Source organism: Carassius gibelio, chromosome B6 (assembly GCF_023724105.1).
Source record: "Carassius gibelio isolate Cgi1373 ecotype wild population from Czech Republic chromosome B6, carGib1.2-hapl.c, whole genome shotgun sequence".
Taxonomy (NCBI): Eukaryota; Metazoa; Chordata; class Actinopteri; order Cypriniformes; family Cyprinidae; genus Carassius; species Carassius gibelio.
This window is the reverse complement of record NC_068401.1, coordinates 5,472,200-5,486,311: the sequence shown is the minus strand read 5'-3', so window position 1 is coordinate 5,486,311 and position 14,112 is coordinate 5,472,200. Positions and strand designations below refer to the sequence as shown.

The window sequence follows — 14,112 nt, the reverse complement described above, 5'->3', positions numbered from 1 at the left end:
ATTCTTCAAAGGTTCACAAAGAAATAATACACGTTTGAAATTACATAGTTTAAGGGTGAGTAAATAAGATATTTAATTTTGTCTAAACTTTCATCTAGCGTCTTTCAAAAACATAAATGGATTAGAAAAGTTGTTCATCCACTTTGTAATGATCCTTTTCCTTTCTGATGCTGTCAAATTCCCTCTCTTTTAAACCTAGGTGATGTAATTGTGGAAATCAACGGCACACTTGTCTTGGGCAAGACCCATGCCGATGTGGTCCACATGTTCCAGTGCATCCCAATAAATCAGTATGTTGACATGGTCCTCTGTCGTGGATACTCGCTTCCCCCCGACGTGGATGCAGACAGTGAAGACCTTCCCCCTCCACCTCCACCTCCATCAGGAGAGATCGTAACCGCCGTACCCCTCATCAACGGCCAGCCTCTGCTGGTCAAAGGTGACGCCCTTCACGGCTCCTCCCAGGAGCTTCACTACGTAACCACAGATGCCAGTGGGCGGCAGGTGGTCGCTGCTCTTCCAGGAGGCAGCAGCAGCAGTGCAGAGACGGGGATGCTGCAGCCGGAGCTGGTGAGCGTGCCAATCGTGAAGGGACCTGGAGGATTTGGCTTCGCCATTGCAGACTGTCCTCTGGGGCAGAAGGTGAAAATGATCCTGGATGAGCAGTGGTGCCGAGGCCTGTTGAAAGGAGACGTGATAAAAGAGATTAACAGGCAGAACGTGCAAACGCTGAGTCATGCCCAGGTGGTGGATATACTGAAGGACCTCCCGGTGGGCAGCGAGGTGAATCTGTTAGTGTTGAGAGGAGGTAAGAGAGCGGGAGGGTGTGTGGAACATCACACTGATCATTTAGGTCATAAACATACTCTAAACAAGCAGAAAAAGCTAAAGTGTTCACTATAATTGTCGCTATGTCACTCTTGTGGGATCATTTGCATTCATGTTTGTTCTTGTAGCTCAAACAATAGACAACACTAGAGTTGATTCCCGGGGAATTCATTTCACTTTTCATAATCTTTTATGAAATAAATAACAATAATAAAAAAAAAAAAAAAAAAAAATTTATATATATATATATATATATATATATATATATATATATATATATATATATATATATATATATATATATATATATACGTATTGTATTTTCATTTTAATTCAGTAAAAATTCAGAAAATGAAAAATGTGTGATTCATGAAAAGAGAACACTGTACAGAGTAAGTCGCTCTCTTGTACAGAATTTTTTTTTCAGTACAAATATCTATATGTTCTTAATTCAAGATTTGTTCGAGATGCACAATGACATAACATTTGTTTTATGAGAAATTAAAATTAAACTAAAGTTAATTGTGATCTATGTGCGTGTTTTTTTTTTTTTATAAATTAAAAAGAGAATGCCAGCAGGATTAGAAAAAAATAACTTACTTTTAATCTTAATTTTGAAATGTTTCTCAAAAAAACAACATTTAGCATCTACCGTCATTTTTGTATCTCAAGTATTATATTTTGATTTAAATATGTTTAGATATTTACACTGGAAAACAAGACTAAATACTGACTAAGAAAATTAATGCGCAGTGTAGCAGAGGACATCTTTCCAAATTATAATTTTAGCAGGGAATTACGCAAAAGCTCTTTTCACTTTTTTTGTTATATCTGCATTGTTTAGCAGGTGAGAAATCAATGGCATTATTTGCCCCACTTCATAAGTTTACATTTGAACCACACTCTTCTCCTCCACTCTCACCGATCATACTTGAGCCCCTTTCACACTGCCATTCCGGCAAATACAGGGGTAAAGTGTTCCTGCAATTGTTCCCTGGTCGCTAGATTTTGCACTTTCACACTGCCAGTGATGACCCGGTATATGTGCGTGCTTTCACACGCAACCCTTGAAGATCCCGTAATGACACGTGACATCAGCGCGTGACGTGTAATGTCCAAGCCGACAACGCTAGGCACGTTATACTTTCACTGAAACAAACGAACGGTCTCAGCGTCAGCGCGGAAAGTGAGGAACTAACTGATCTCTGCTTCATTACAGTTTGCACATATGTTTTCGTCACGAACATTGATCTTCCTTCAAAACAGCTGATAAAAGAGTCGCACGATAACGTGCGTCATCACTTCGACATGGAATTAGATCTGGCTTTTGTTCACACAGCGCTCACACCGGGTCGAACCCCGCAATGTTACTAGGTCCCCGACACGGATTCAATTCGGTAATCAATCCCGGGACGTGGTTGCTTTCACACAGAAGGCGACCCGGCAATGTTCCGGAAATATTGCGGGTCCGACGTGCAGTGTGAAAGGGGCTTTGATGTGTTTCTGTCCCCTTAGTTATGTTATGTTATGTGGTCTTAATGTTATGTTAGAATGATGAACCGCTGATCCTGGTTCAGTTGGCAGGAGAGGCCCTGTTGCATCTTTTGCACCCACTCTTTGGGGCTGGCTGGGAATTAGGGAAATGAGTTTAGATCACAGGGGAATTTTAGGATGTGTCTGCAAGTGAGGATTTATTGTCTGAGAAGTGAGAGAGAAAGAGAGAGAGAGAGAGAGAGAGAGAGAGAGAGAGAGAGGGAGAGGGAGAGGAAGGGAGAAAGGGGGAAAAGATGAAGAAAGAGAGCAAGATAATGCTTTAATCAGTTCTATTAGCCACCAAAGACTGAGTGAGTTTCGTCAATCTTTGTTTATCCATTAAATTCAATGGAAATCACACCAATCCAGAGAAAGACAGAGAAAAAAACCCTGAATTGAGAGATGGAAGTGTAGCAACATCTTTATTTTATGCATGGCTTCTGTCATTTGCAGTTTCTTTTCGCCCTGGAGGATTCATCATTTTCTCTTATATACATTTATTCTATCCATCTTTAATGGCTCCTAGATGATGCATGTGTCATGATTAACCCAGCTCAGAATTGGCTCAGGAAACGCCCCACTTTGAAGCACTTGAATGGTGCTTTCTCTATGAGTAGCTTTTTAGTTAGATGGATGGGAATTAATAATGTAGCATTGAAACAATGTATTCTCATGCCTTTTTCATATCCGAGAGGCAACAACCATGAAACACTGTCATTATAATAAGGCTAGAAACGTTCTATCTCAGTAACGAGTTCTTGTTTTTTTTCCATCTATCTGTCGAGGAGTGCCTGTTCCCTTGTTTTTTCCTCCTTCAGTGCTACTTGCGTCTCTCATACCTTTTCTCTTTTTCTAGGTCAGACGTCGCCTGTGAAGAGTTTAAGACCTGTGAGTATGATAATAGATTCCAGAGGTGATCATGATCTTGTAGAACTGAGGAAATGGCTGAATATTATTATTTTTTTTGTGCTGATTAAATTTCTTCTCAATTATTTTTTGTACTGTGGGTTGGGGATTTGAACAAACCCCTTTTCTGTAAGTACCAAAGTTCGGTAGCTGACACGTCCCACGCCATTTGTACTGAATTGTGTGGTGTGTACTACTTTGAAGTGATAGGGTGTACGATTTTCACTTGAAAATGATGAAGCGGGTAAAAACTATCCCATATACTAATATTGAAGAAGAGTTTTTAGGGATCAGAATATCATTGCGAATTATAATTCATTCCCCTTTATTTAATTAGGCCCTTTTGACTAGTGATCGACCGATGTATCTGTTTACCGATATTTTTCCCGATATTTAAGCATTTTTCCATAATCGGGTATCGGTTTTGTAATATCGGATTCGCCGATTTACGGCGCCATCTTGTGGCCGTTTTGAGATTTCCGCCATTGCAGCCCAGGCGTCTGAGGAGATCAGTCAACAACAACTCAAATGTTCTACTTGGTTTGCTTTAATTAATCAACTTTATTTAACATAACAGACATGCACAAATGAGATCTGAGACATAAATTCCTGATATAGTTAATTTATGCAGCTTGTTTCTAAACAATTGAGACGAACTCATTGAGTCACGTAGTGTAATTCATCATGTCCTGCCCCAATAAAGACGTATCTTTACATGAATTAAATAAAACAGATATGAATGAGTGCATGTTGAAAATAAAAGCGTTGAATTTAATTCTCTATCTGTTGTATTTGCTCACCATTAGTCTAGAAGAGAAAGTTTGTTCATATTGCTTAGCAACTGACGGATGATCTGGAGGCTTAAGCACGGCCACTGAATGAAACTTTTGACAAGATTGTCTTGTTTAAACACCCTAGATTATATTATCATTTACTACATAACAATTATTTCGCTAATACACATATAAATATAGCCTACCGCTTTGTGGAAATTAATTATTTATTATCTCCATACGCGATCGCGGTTGATTAAGTTATAGTCAAACAGCACTTTGTCAGTTGGCATTTCATGATTTAACGTTAGATTAAATTTAGATCATAAAATGCCAACTGACAAGTGCTGTTTAACTTTATATAGTCTCGGGGAAAAAAGTTCGTTCATATTGCTCAGCACCTGACTGGGTTGATGATCAGGAAGCCTCAAGCAATGCCACTGAATGAAACTTTTGACAAGATTATCTTGTTTAAACACCCTAGATTATATTATCATTTACTACATAACAATTATTTCGCTAATACACATATAGGCTACATATACCGCTTTGTGGAAATTAATTATTTATTATCTCCATGCGCGATCGCGGTTGATTAAATTATAGTCAAACAGCACTTTGTCAGTTGGCATTTCATGATCTAACGTTAGATTGAATCTAGATCATAAAATGCCAACTGACAAGTGCTGTTTAACTTTATATAGTCTCGGGAAAAAAGTTCGTTCATATTGCTCAGCACCTGACTGGGTTGATGATCAGGAAGCCTCAAGCACGGCCACTGCATAAAATTTTTGAAGGAAGCAGGCTTACTGGGCAGAATGCTGAAAGACTCTGTTTTCTACACTAAAACCTAGTTCTGCTTAACTGGGAGTATTAAGTTACACTACTAAATAGCCCTCCCGCCCCCACCAATATGTTAGAATCATTTTTGTGCTTTATTTTTTTACCTGTTTTAATTTTTTTACCTCATCAAAGCTTTTATTTTAAAACAAAGACACTTAGTAACAGTGCGCTTAAATTTTTTGGACTCAGACCCCTCTATTTATTTGTGTATAAATATAATGCTTTGTTTTTTTGTATGCAAGGAGGGAGTGATTGTTATAAATAAAATGGTTTGTTCAGCTCATTTGTTTTGTAATAATTGTCAGAAACAGAAGTATAACAGTAAATAAATATCGGTTCTGCATATCGGTTATCGGGTACATAAACATACAAATAATCGGTATCGGTATCGGTTATAAAAAAATCAATATCGGTCGATCACTACTTTTGACCCTGGCCTGTAAACACTCAAATATCAAACTGGTGAGTGTTGTTTAGACTTACTCACAATTACTACAATAAATGCTTTGAAAGAACAGTATCTTGTAACATGGGGCAAAATGGCGAAAACATGAATTTTATGTGTGTTTTGGCCTTCATTTTTCAATGTGTTTACTGATAGACTTTAACATTTTCCATGCAGTATCAATCTTGCACACATTGCATATGAAGTGTGGGAATTTTCCTGTAAACCAGAAGGCCCGATCCAACCAAAATCATGTTTTTGTTGATATAGGATATCTATCTGTAGGCACTTCCTCATTTTCTCTGAGGATATACCAAGCGAACAGTTTAAATGCTGTTTGTTACTGTCCACATCTTTGTGCACTCTGCTGGTCACATTGTGAAGTGGTATTAAATCACATTATATTTCAACAGAGACCGGGGTTGAGTGCCAGCACTGAGACTCTGGACCGTTGCCATGACATCATGGTTCCCCAGGCTTTGACCTATCACTCAAACACACTGCCATGCAGCTCTCCAAAACAAGACGCTTCCCTCCACTACAGCAAACCCAAAGCCTTGCCGGAGAGCATAGGTGAGTCTATCTTAAACTCATCCAGCAGGAAACTCTTTTGTTACAGCACCAAGATGTGGATCTGTAGGATTTGACAATTTGTCTGAATGCTATATCCTGTATCAGATGTTTATTTTGCATTATCTATTCAAAGTATGGAAGAGCATTACCGCCTCATGATGTAATAGTGTAATAAAGTGTATAAACTATACATAGTATAAACTATACGTTAATGAAATAATAGAAAAACTCAGCTAAGTGAAACACTATTGCCTAATTTTTTTATTATAAATAAAAAATAAGGTAAGAAGGTCAAATTAAGGTTATACAGTATATAAAGTTCACAATTATTTCTGATGTAACTATTAATGATACATTTGTGAGATACAAATACTCAAATTAGCAATTACCGTATTTTTCGGACTATAAGTCGCACCTGAGTATAAGTCCCATCAGTCCAAAAATCCGGCATGATTAGAAAAAAAAAACATATATAAGTCGCACTGGACTATAAGTCGCATTTATTTAAAACCAAGAGAAAACATTACCGTCTACAGCCGAGAGAGGGCGCTCTATGTTTTCAGTGTAGACTACAGGAGCTCTGAGCAGCATAGAGCGCCCTCTCGCGGCTGGAGACGGTAATGTTTTCTCTTCTCTTGGTTCATTTCTCTTAGTTCATGTCAAATTAATTTTGATAAATAAGTCGCACCTGGCTATAAGTCGCAGGACCAGCCAAACTATGAAAAAAAGTGTGACTTATAGTCCGGAAAATACGGTATGTGATTTAAAGTCACAATTATGAAATATAAAACTCCATTCTATTTTATTTTAGATTTTTTTTTTTTTTTTTAGATACTTTATTTAAAATGCATTTACAGAACAGGGTTTTTTTGTAATCTATTTCAAATCATAATGCATTAATACATGACAAAACGGCACACAAGAGACAATATAATGAGAGCTGTGGGCAAATGTCTTATTCTTAAATATATTCCACAATTGGTTTAAAACGTGTGAAACTTTAAATGAGATTTATGAGCGGAAGATTTTCAGTTAATATCAGTTGTTCTATGTTAAAATGTTGTTGAATGGCTTTGGGAGACTTTGAATATAGTTTGAATGGAGTCTTTTATAGTATTTTTTTCTTTGGAGCTTTACAGTCGTAATTACCAAGCACTATTATTGCATGGAAAAGAGCAGCTGTTTAATATGAGATTCACATAAAAAATATCATACGGTTTTCAAATGACATATTTGAGAAACTATCCTTTTAATTTAGGATCTGAATGCAGACACTTTTATTGTCTTTACTTCTATTTTATTTTTATTACTGTCGCTTTTATTTTTATTTTTGCTTTTTTGTGTTGATGAATGTGGTTAATTCAATGTTTTACAAATTACATATTGTACTTAAATGTAACTTGTATACAGCACCTCACTATAAAGAGTTGGACGTGTTCATCAAGAGAGATCAGGAGACAGGTTTTGGCTTCCGTGTGCTTGGAGGAGAAGGTGCAGAACAACCAGTGAGTCCCTCATACTTCTGTGATCACATTACTGGATATTTATATTCATGGACCGTATTTATGTGATTTATTAGCAGATTGACTTTCTGTCTTAACTCTAAAGCAATCTGTCTAATTCCATTAGGTCTACATTGGTGCCATCATTCCCCAGGGGGCGGCAGAGAAGGAAGGGCGTCTGAGGGCTGGAGACGAGCTCATTGGTATCGATGGCATCACTGTGAAGGGGAAATCTCACAAACAAGTTCTGGATCTGATGACTAACGCAGCACGAAATGGACAAGTGCTGCTTTCAGTGCGCAGGAAGGTCATTTACAGAGGTGAGCGCTGCAGACTGACAGGCTTTGGACATAAAACCAGAACTGGAGTGTAATTAACTGCCTGAAAAGCTTTCATTAAAGGTCAGCCGTGTAATCTTCTGCTCTATAGATGCCCTGGAGGATGTTGGGAGCGGAGCGTTGACCCTTGTGAATGGCTCACCTCGGCTTCCACGGATCCAGGTGCCAAGCATCAAGGACCAGGGGTCGTTTGATATCACGCTCCATCGTAAAGATAACGAGGGCTTTGGCTTTGTCATTCTCACATCGAAGAGCAAACCGCCACCTGGAGGTAACAGCAGATTCACTGATGTACCAGCCGAAGTCATTCGGGAAATAAACAAGAAAAAGATCATTCGAATTGGAAATCGAGACCCTAGTGAAAAATAAATATACTAAAATGCATTTGAAATCTACTAAATCTACCACAAATACTTTTACATATTTATGTCCTTAATAAAAATTCCATGCAATTGTACTTTTAGTATACTAAAAGTCTGGTATACTTAAAAACTGCTAAATTGGAAGAGCTACTTTTGTATTAAATGCACTTTAATTGTGCACTGAAGTCCAAGTAAAGATATAATGAAGTATAATGAAGATATGTTGCAAACTATACTTTAGGTTCACTTTAAATATAATTTGCATTTAAAGACCGATATTATTCAAAGATCATACATTCCTCAACAATAGTGACATTAAAACACATTTTAGGCTTTTTGTTTCAGTTTGATAATTGAATTTTACCATGGTTGTTGTGGTTTAATGTCATGTTGTGTTTAACATATTGCACAGTGAAAGTTGTTTCTTTATTTTCACTTTATTTTCTTTATTTTCACGTCTTTTATGGCCACTATAGTCATAAATACTGTGTGTAAATGGTAGTCAGTGGTGTTTGCATCACAACTTGCACTGTTCATTGGGCATATTACATCATCAGCATTGTGCCTCAGTGCCTTGAGGCCCCTGTTCTCTATTCCATTCCATCCAGCTGTTTCATCTTTACACAACCCCAGAATTGTTACTTCTCCTATGATTCATTTATTATGATTATAAATACAACACAAGCCATTTCAATTCTGCTAAGTGATTTGCCTAAGTGTGTGTCGCAGTGATTCCTCATAAGATCGGTCGAATAATCGAGGGCAGTCCGACGGACCGCTGCGGACTGCTGAATGTGGGTGACCGCATTTCCGCTGTGAACAGCCAGTCCATTGTGGAGCTCTCTCACAATGACATTGTTCAGCTCATCAAAGACGCGGGGAGCTCCGTCACACTCACCGTGGTTCCTGAGGATGGTGAGTGAGATAATGAAATGCCGCAGAACATATTCATGCTTTCTTAACCTGTGCCTCATGCTTTGATTTGTCACACTAAGGCAGTAATGTAGTTTAATTGAAAGGCTAATAACCTCAGTGAAATTTAATATAAATTATGCATGCATATTTAAATTGAATGCTTTATAAAAGATGTTTAGACCTATTATTTAGCCTACGAAATCATGACTATACACCGTACATTTTGTTATGTTTAATACATGTTAGTTGCATGCGTGAATATGATAAAACTAAAAGCATTAATTGGCACAGGCTTTTCCAGTTCAAATCGTCCTGATCTAATTGTGAAACATTCCTCATTAATATTTCAGAAGTGTTGCAAATGCTGTTTCATAAGGGCTTTAACACTTGATGTTCATCACTTCATATGAGAGTCTGTTTTTATTGGCTGTTTAGAGTACAAAGGCCCGCCCTCAGGAGCCAGCTCAGCCAAACAAAGTCCAGCACCGCAGCACAAGTTTCTCAAATCCACTCAGGATGAGAGGTGCAGTCCACAACTATGTATTTAAACCACTTGAAATGTGCTCATTCCTTCTGTCTATCTTTTGTAAATTCATGTAGATTCAGCTATATACATTAGCCGATCAAATTAAGCTCTCTTCACTTACAGAGAATTAAAGCCACACTTCTGCTTTGTGTTACTAATGCGCAGATATAATTTGGATATGGATGAGATCAGGGATGAGCTCATACGGACAGAGTATAAAGCTCTTCCCATGAGTGAACAGGGAGCGCTGTGTGTTGCCAACTCCAAACAGGCAAGAGTCACACTTACATCACAAACTATGCCTAGGAATTAACTACAGAACATGTTTAGGGAAATATTTCAACACTGTATAAAATAACAATGAGATAATACTAGATATTTGAGCCAAGACTAAAAACTATGAATGGAAAATCGCAATCAAGTCACAAAATCTAGTTAAGGATTATTATTAAATGCTTCATGCCATCACATAAATAAATTACATTTTGAATATATATTATTATAGTACATGCATTTTTGTTCAAATAAAGGTAGCATAGCTGAGCCAAAACTTGAACTGTGTATATCTACTTTTTCTACCTAGGGCTGTATTGCAGTAGAGTTGGAGCGTGGACCTCGTGGTTTTGGCTTCAGTCTGAGAGGAGGAACGGAGTATAACATGGGCCTCTACATCCTGCGGCTGGCTGAGGACGGCCCTGCTCTCCAGGACAGCAGGATACATGTCAGTACAGCACATCACTCTTTAATAACTCGCACATTGCGGATGGAATCTGCTGACTTTTTTCCATCTGCAGTGATTTTAGACAAACATCTGCACAGTGCATTTAAATGTAGAAAAATATTTAAGGGAAGCTGAATATTATACCTTTTTATACTAAAATATTTCAAAATAGGATGCCCTTTTCATGGGTTTGATTAAAGAATGTATAGCTTGAATGAAATTTGGATGAAAATGTTTGCTAGAAGAATTAAAGATGTTTATTTTGTATTCTACTGTGCTGCTGTGTTTGTTTAAAAACGCAAACGGCAATACTCAATATGTATAAAATGATCTGTAATAACAGACAAAGCAATAGTTATCACGTAATGTAAACTGAAGTGAAAACTGCGCAGCATCAGGTCCAATATAGTCATTACATGTAGAAACAGGTGTTGATATTCTTCTGCGGAGGCAGTGTTTAGCCACAGTATTACATCATAAAGTGGCACATTCCACAATCTGTCGTTTTGGCAGATTGGCTTTAATATAAGCTGTTAATGAGAGTTAAAACTTACAGAATGTTTTTATACCACAAGGACCTCTTATATACCAGAGATCAAAGGAATTTTGATTTCTCCGTTTATGATCACTTTAAATGCAAATGTTAATTGACTTTCATGCCATATCAGTCATCATCTTCCTGTTTGCAGTCAGCTGATAAGGGTTTTTCATTGGCCGAACTTAACTCATCACCTCTTATGGCCTAAACCAGAGACCACTAAGATATTTCAATAATGATAAAACACAGAAATGATCTTATGCCTGAATGTGCAGGTAGGAGATCAGGTAGTGGAGATCAATGGAGAACAAACGCAAGGCATTAGTCACACCAGAGCCATTGAGCTGATCCAAGCTGGAGGAAACAAAGTGCTACTGTTACTGCGACCGCAAGCCCTCTTATCAGAGAACAGTGAGTTATGACACACAAACACATGATGCTGCTGCTATTACGCAAGCATGCTGTAAGAACATCAAGACGACATGGTTTGCTCGCTAACTGCAGCTTTTTCTTTCTTTCTTTCTTTCTTTCTTTCTTTCTTTCTTTCTTTCTTTCTTTCTTTCTTTCTTTCTTTCTTTCTTTCTTTCTTTCTTTCTTTCTTTCTTTCTCTTTGCAGGTTGTGTAAGCTCCTCTACGGTGTGTTACTGCCCCCAGGAGCATCATCACTAACAGCCTCTTTTCTTCTAGGTCTTTTATTCTTTGGTAATGGGACTTTTACTACACTTTCTTTGCTCCCTAATTGCTAGTGTTTTCTCTGCTTTATTGTGTCAAATTTTAGATATGTCAAATATGTTCCTGCATTCACAACACCATGAAAAATGTTGTCACTCTAAAATATAGCAGGGCAATACATTTATATAGCAAATCATTAGCAACCAGCCATGAAACTGGTTACATGGTAATTGGTTACCATGGTGGTAAAGAATGAATCATAGTATTTTAATTCTAGGCAGTAGAACCAATCACATCTTTTCGCCCTTAGGTTCTGCAGAAGATGTTATCCTTCCTGAGCCACTGGGATCCAACACTTTCAGCATTCCTCTCAGTTATCCTCTCCTTCATCTGCCATCCACCACAGCGAAGAAGGAAACGTCAGACCTGATGAACTCCTTTGCCCGTTCTCACGGCTCCTCGGATCTGGCCTGTGAGGAACCTCGCTCTAAAGACAGCAAGAGGGAGAAGCGTGCCAAACCACCAAACACCAGCTCTTCCAGAGTCCCGCCGCAACGGCGCATCAAGAGTCAGTCTGCGGAGAATCTCCTTGATCTCGGAGATGCAATGAAATCCAAAAGCCCATCCAAAGACAAAGCTTGCACCCACAAAGAAAATCAGCAACAGAGCGCTCGAGACTCCCACAAGAACAGAAAGTCCTGCCAACATAGTCGCTCAGTCAGTCCCCAGAAGTCAAAGCGTGAAGGACAGCAAGTGGTAATTGGCGAAGCGCAGGGACGGAAAGAGGAACACCGCGTGAAAGGGACGGTGAGGGTGGACCAGAAGAAAACTGACGCTGAAAGAAGGAAAAAACAAGAATCTAGAGGAAGGAAACATAATGAGACCCAAGAAGGGGAGGGGAAGTGGAGAGCTGAGAAAATAGTGATAAACAATGGAGAGGATGAAGTGCTTGAGCCAAAAGCGAAATCGGAGCTCAAAAGCACCCGAAAGAAGAAAAAACTGAGAGATAGAGACGTGCGAAATGAGGACACCCACATATTGAGCAGAGGAGGAGACAAGAGGAGCAGACAAACAAAGGATAAGGGGGATCATACGGAAGTAAACAGGAAGGAAATGATTACAGATAAGAACGAAAGCAAAAGAAAAGGAAATGAGAGCGAAGACACCACGGATGGGGTTCCAGTCACCACCAGGGCGAATCTAGTATTAGACCACCCTGGTCCCTTGAGCGACGGCCTTTGGAAGATCCCTAGTTTTGCTCGTATCCTCACGCACGAGGAAGCAATGCGAGATGTTTGCGAATAGTTTGGCGATCCTTGGGAATAGAAGGTTTAAGGCCAGAAACAAACAGTACGCAAGTACGTGAATGCAAACGCTTCTAGCTAGGGGTGCTCCGATCACGATCGGCCGATCGTTATGCGCATCTCGTCAGTAAAGCCGGTTTTCTAATCAGCGGTTAATTCCATCAGGTGCGTGATTTCACATAGAGTAGCTGTTAATACACAGAGCCGTTGTTAATAGAGAAGATGCGCAAATCACGTTAATTTTCAGCGTTTTTTGACGCATCTTCTCAGTTAAAAACGGCTCTGTGTAGTAACAGCTGCTCTATGTGAAATCACGCACCTGATGGAATTAACCGCTGATTAGAAAACCGGCTTTACTGACGAGATGCGCATTAACGATCGGCAGATCGTGATCGGAGCACCCCTACTTCTAGCTGCTATTTCACACAGTTCATCATCACAATTCATCATGTATTGCAAGTTGCATTCTCAACATTTCAGCACAAACTGTCGATGTGTTATTTAAGCTAGCTATAAACATCACATCTGGTTTATTGGCACAGACATTTGAAGAAAACTAGGGCCTTCTTGAGTAAAAGACTAAGCATCTTCAAGGGATACTCAAAGTACTCAAGGGGCTGATTAAGATTTATTTACATTGCCTAGCCAAACTTCTCCTAACAAGTTCCTTATGCTGTAAAAAAAAAAAGTTGAGTTTAATTATATTAAATTTATGGAGAAGTGTATACAGCATATAATACATTCTACTGCATAAACTAAAAATAAAACTGTCTGTTACTTGTGAATTGTAGCTTGCAAATAAGCCAATGTTGCTCCAAACCTTTATTTTCTTCTGTGGAGCACAAAAGAAGATATTTTGTAGAATATTGGTAACCAAATGGCTTTACCCCCATAGACTTCCATAGCATGGACAACAAATACTATGGAAATCAATCAGTGGGACTTGAAACTGGTTGGTTTGCAAGATTTCTTCAAAATATTTTCTTTCATGGACTAAATCGTTTTGGGTCCCATTGACTTCCATAATATGGACAACAAACACTATAGAAGTCAATGAGACCTAAAACAGCTTGGTTGCCAGATTTGTTCAAAATATCTTCTTCTATAGACTAAACATTTTGGGTTCCATTAATGTCCATAGTATGGACAACAAACACTATAGACGTCAATGGAACCTGAAACTGTTTGGTTACCAAATTTCTTTAAAAATATTGTCATTTATACCCTAAACCAGGGGTGTCAAACTCAGTTCCTGGAGGGCCGGAGCTCTGCAGAGTTTAGATGCAACGCTAATTAAACACACCTGATCCAGCTAATAAAGTCCTTCAGGCTA

General features: G+C 38.6%; 1 protein-coding gene across 2 annotated transcripts in view; it reads left to right on the top strand.

The window, feature by feature from the left end:
- The window catches only part of LOC127959980 (membrane-associated guanylate kinase, WW and PDZ domain-containing protein 3), a 111,430-nt gene extending 98,516 nt beyond the window's left edge, over window positions 1-12,914 (top strand). Inside the window, exons 10-21 of one of the 2 annotated variants that reach the window (XM_052559491.1) lie at window positions 200-808; window positions 3,218-3,249; window positions 5,742-5,901; window positions 7,312-7,406; window positions 7,531-7,723; window positions 7,833-8,012; window positions 8,833-9,018; window positions 9,454-9,541; window positions 9,710-9,815; window positions 10,128-10,265; window positions 11,079-11,214; window positions 11,786-12,914. In XM_052559491.1, the coding sequence (XP_052415451.1) occupies window positions 200-808; window positions 3,218-3,249; window positions 5,742-5,901; window positions 7,312-7,406; window positions 7,531-7,723; window positions 7,833-8,012; window positions 8,833-9,018; window positions 9,454-9,541; window positions 9,710-9,815; window positions 10,128-10,265; window positions 11,079-11,214; window positions 11,786-12,780 (2,918 nt within the window). In that variant the 3' untranslated portion in view covers window positions 12,781-12,914. Of the gene's footprint in view, window positions 1-199; window positions 809-3,217; window positions 3,250-5,741; window positions 5,902-7,311; window positions 7,407-7,530; window positions 7,724-7,832; window positions 8,013-8,820; window positions 9,019-9,453; window positions 9,542-9,709; window positions 10,266-11,078; window positions 11,215-11,785 lie in introns of those variants that run through there. The other variant, XM_052559490.1, reaches the window with a different exon arrangement.
- The last annotated feature ends 1,198 nt before the right edge of the window (window positions 12,915-14,112 follow it).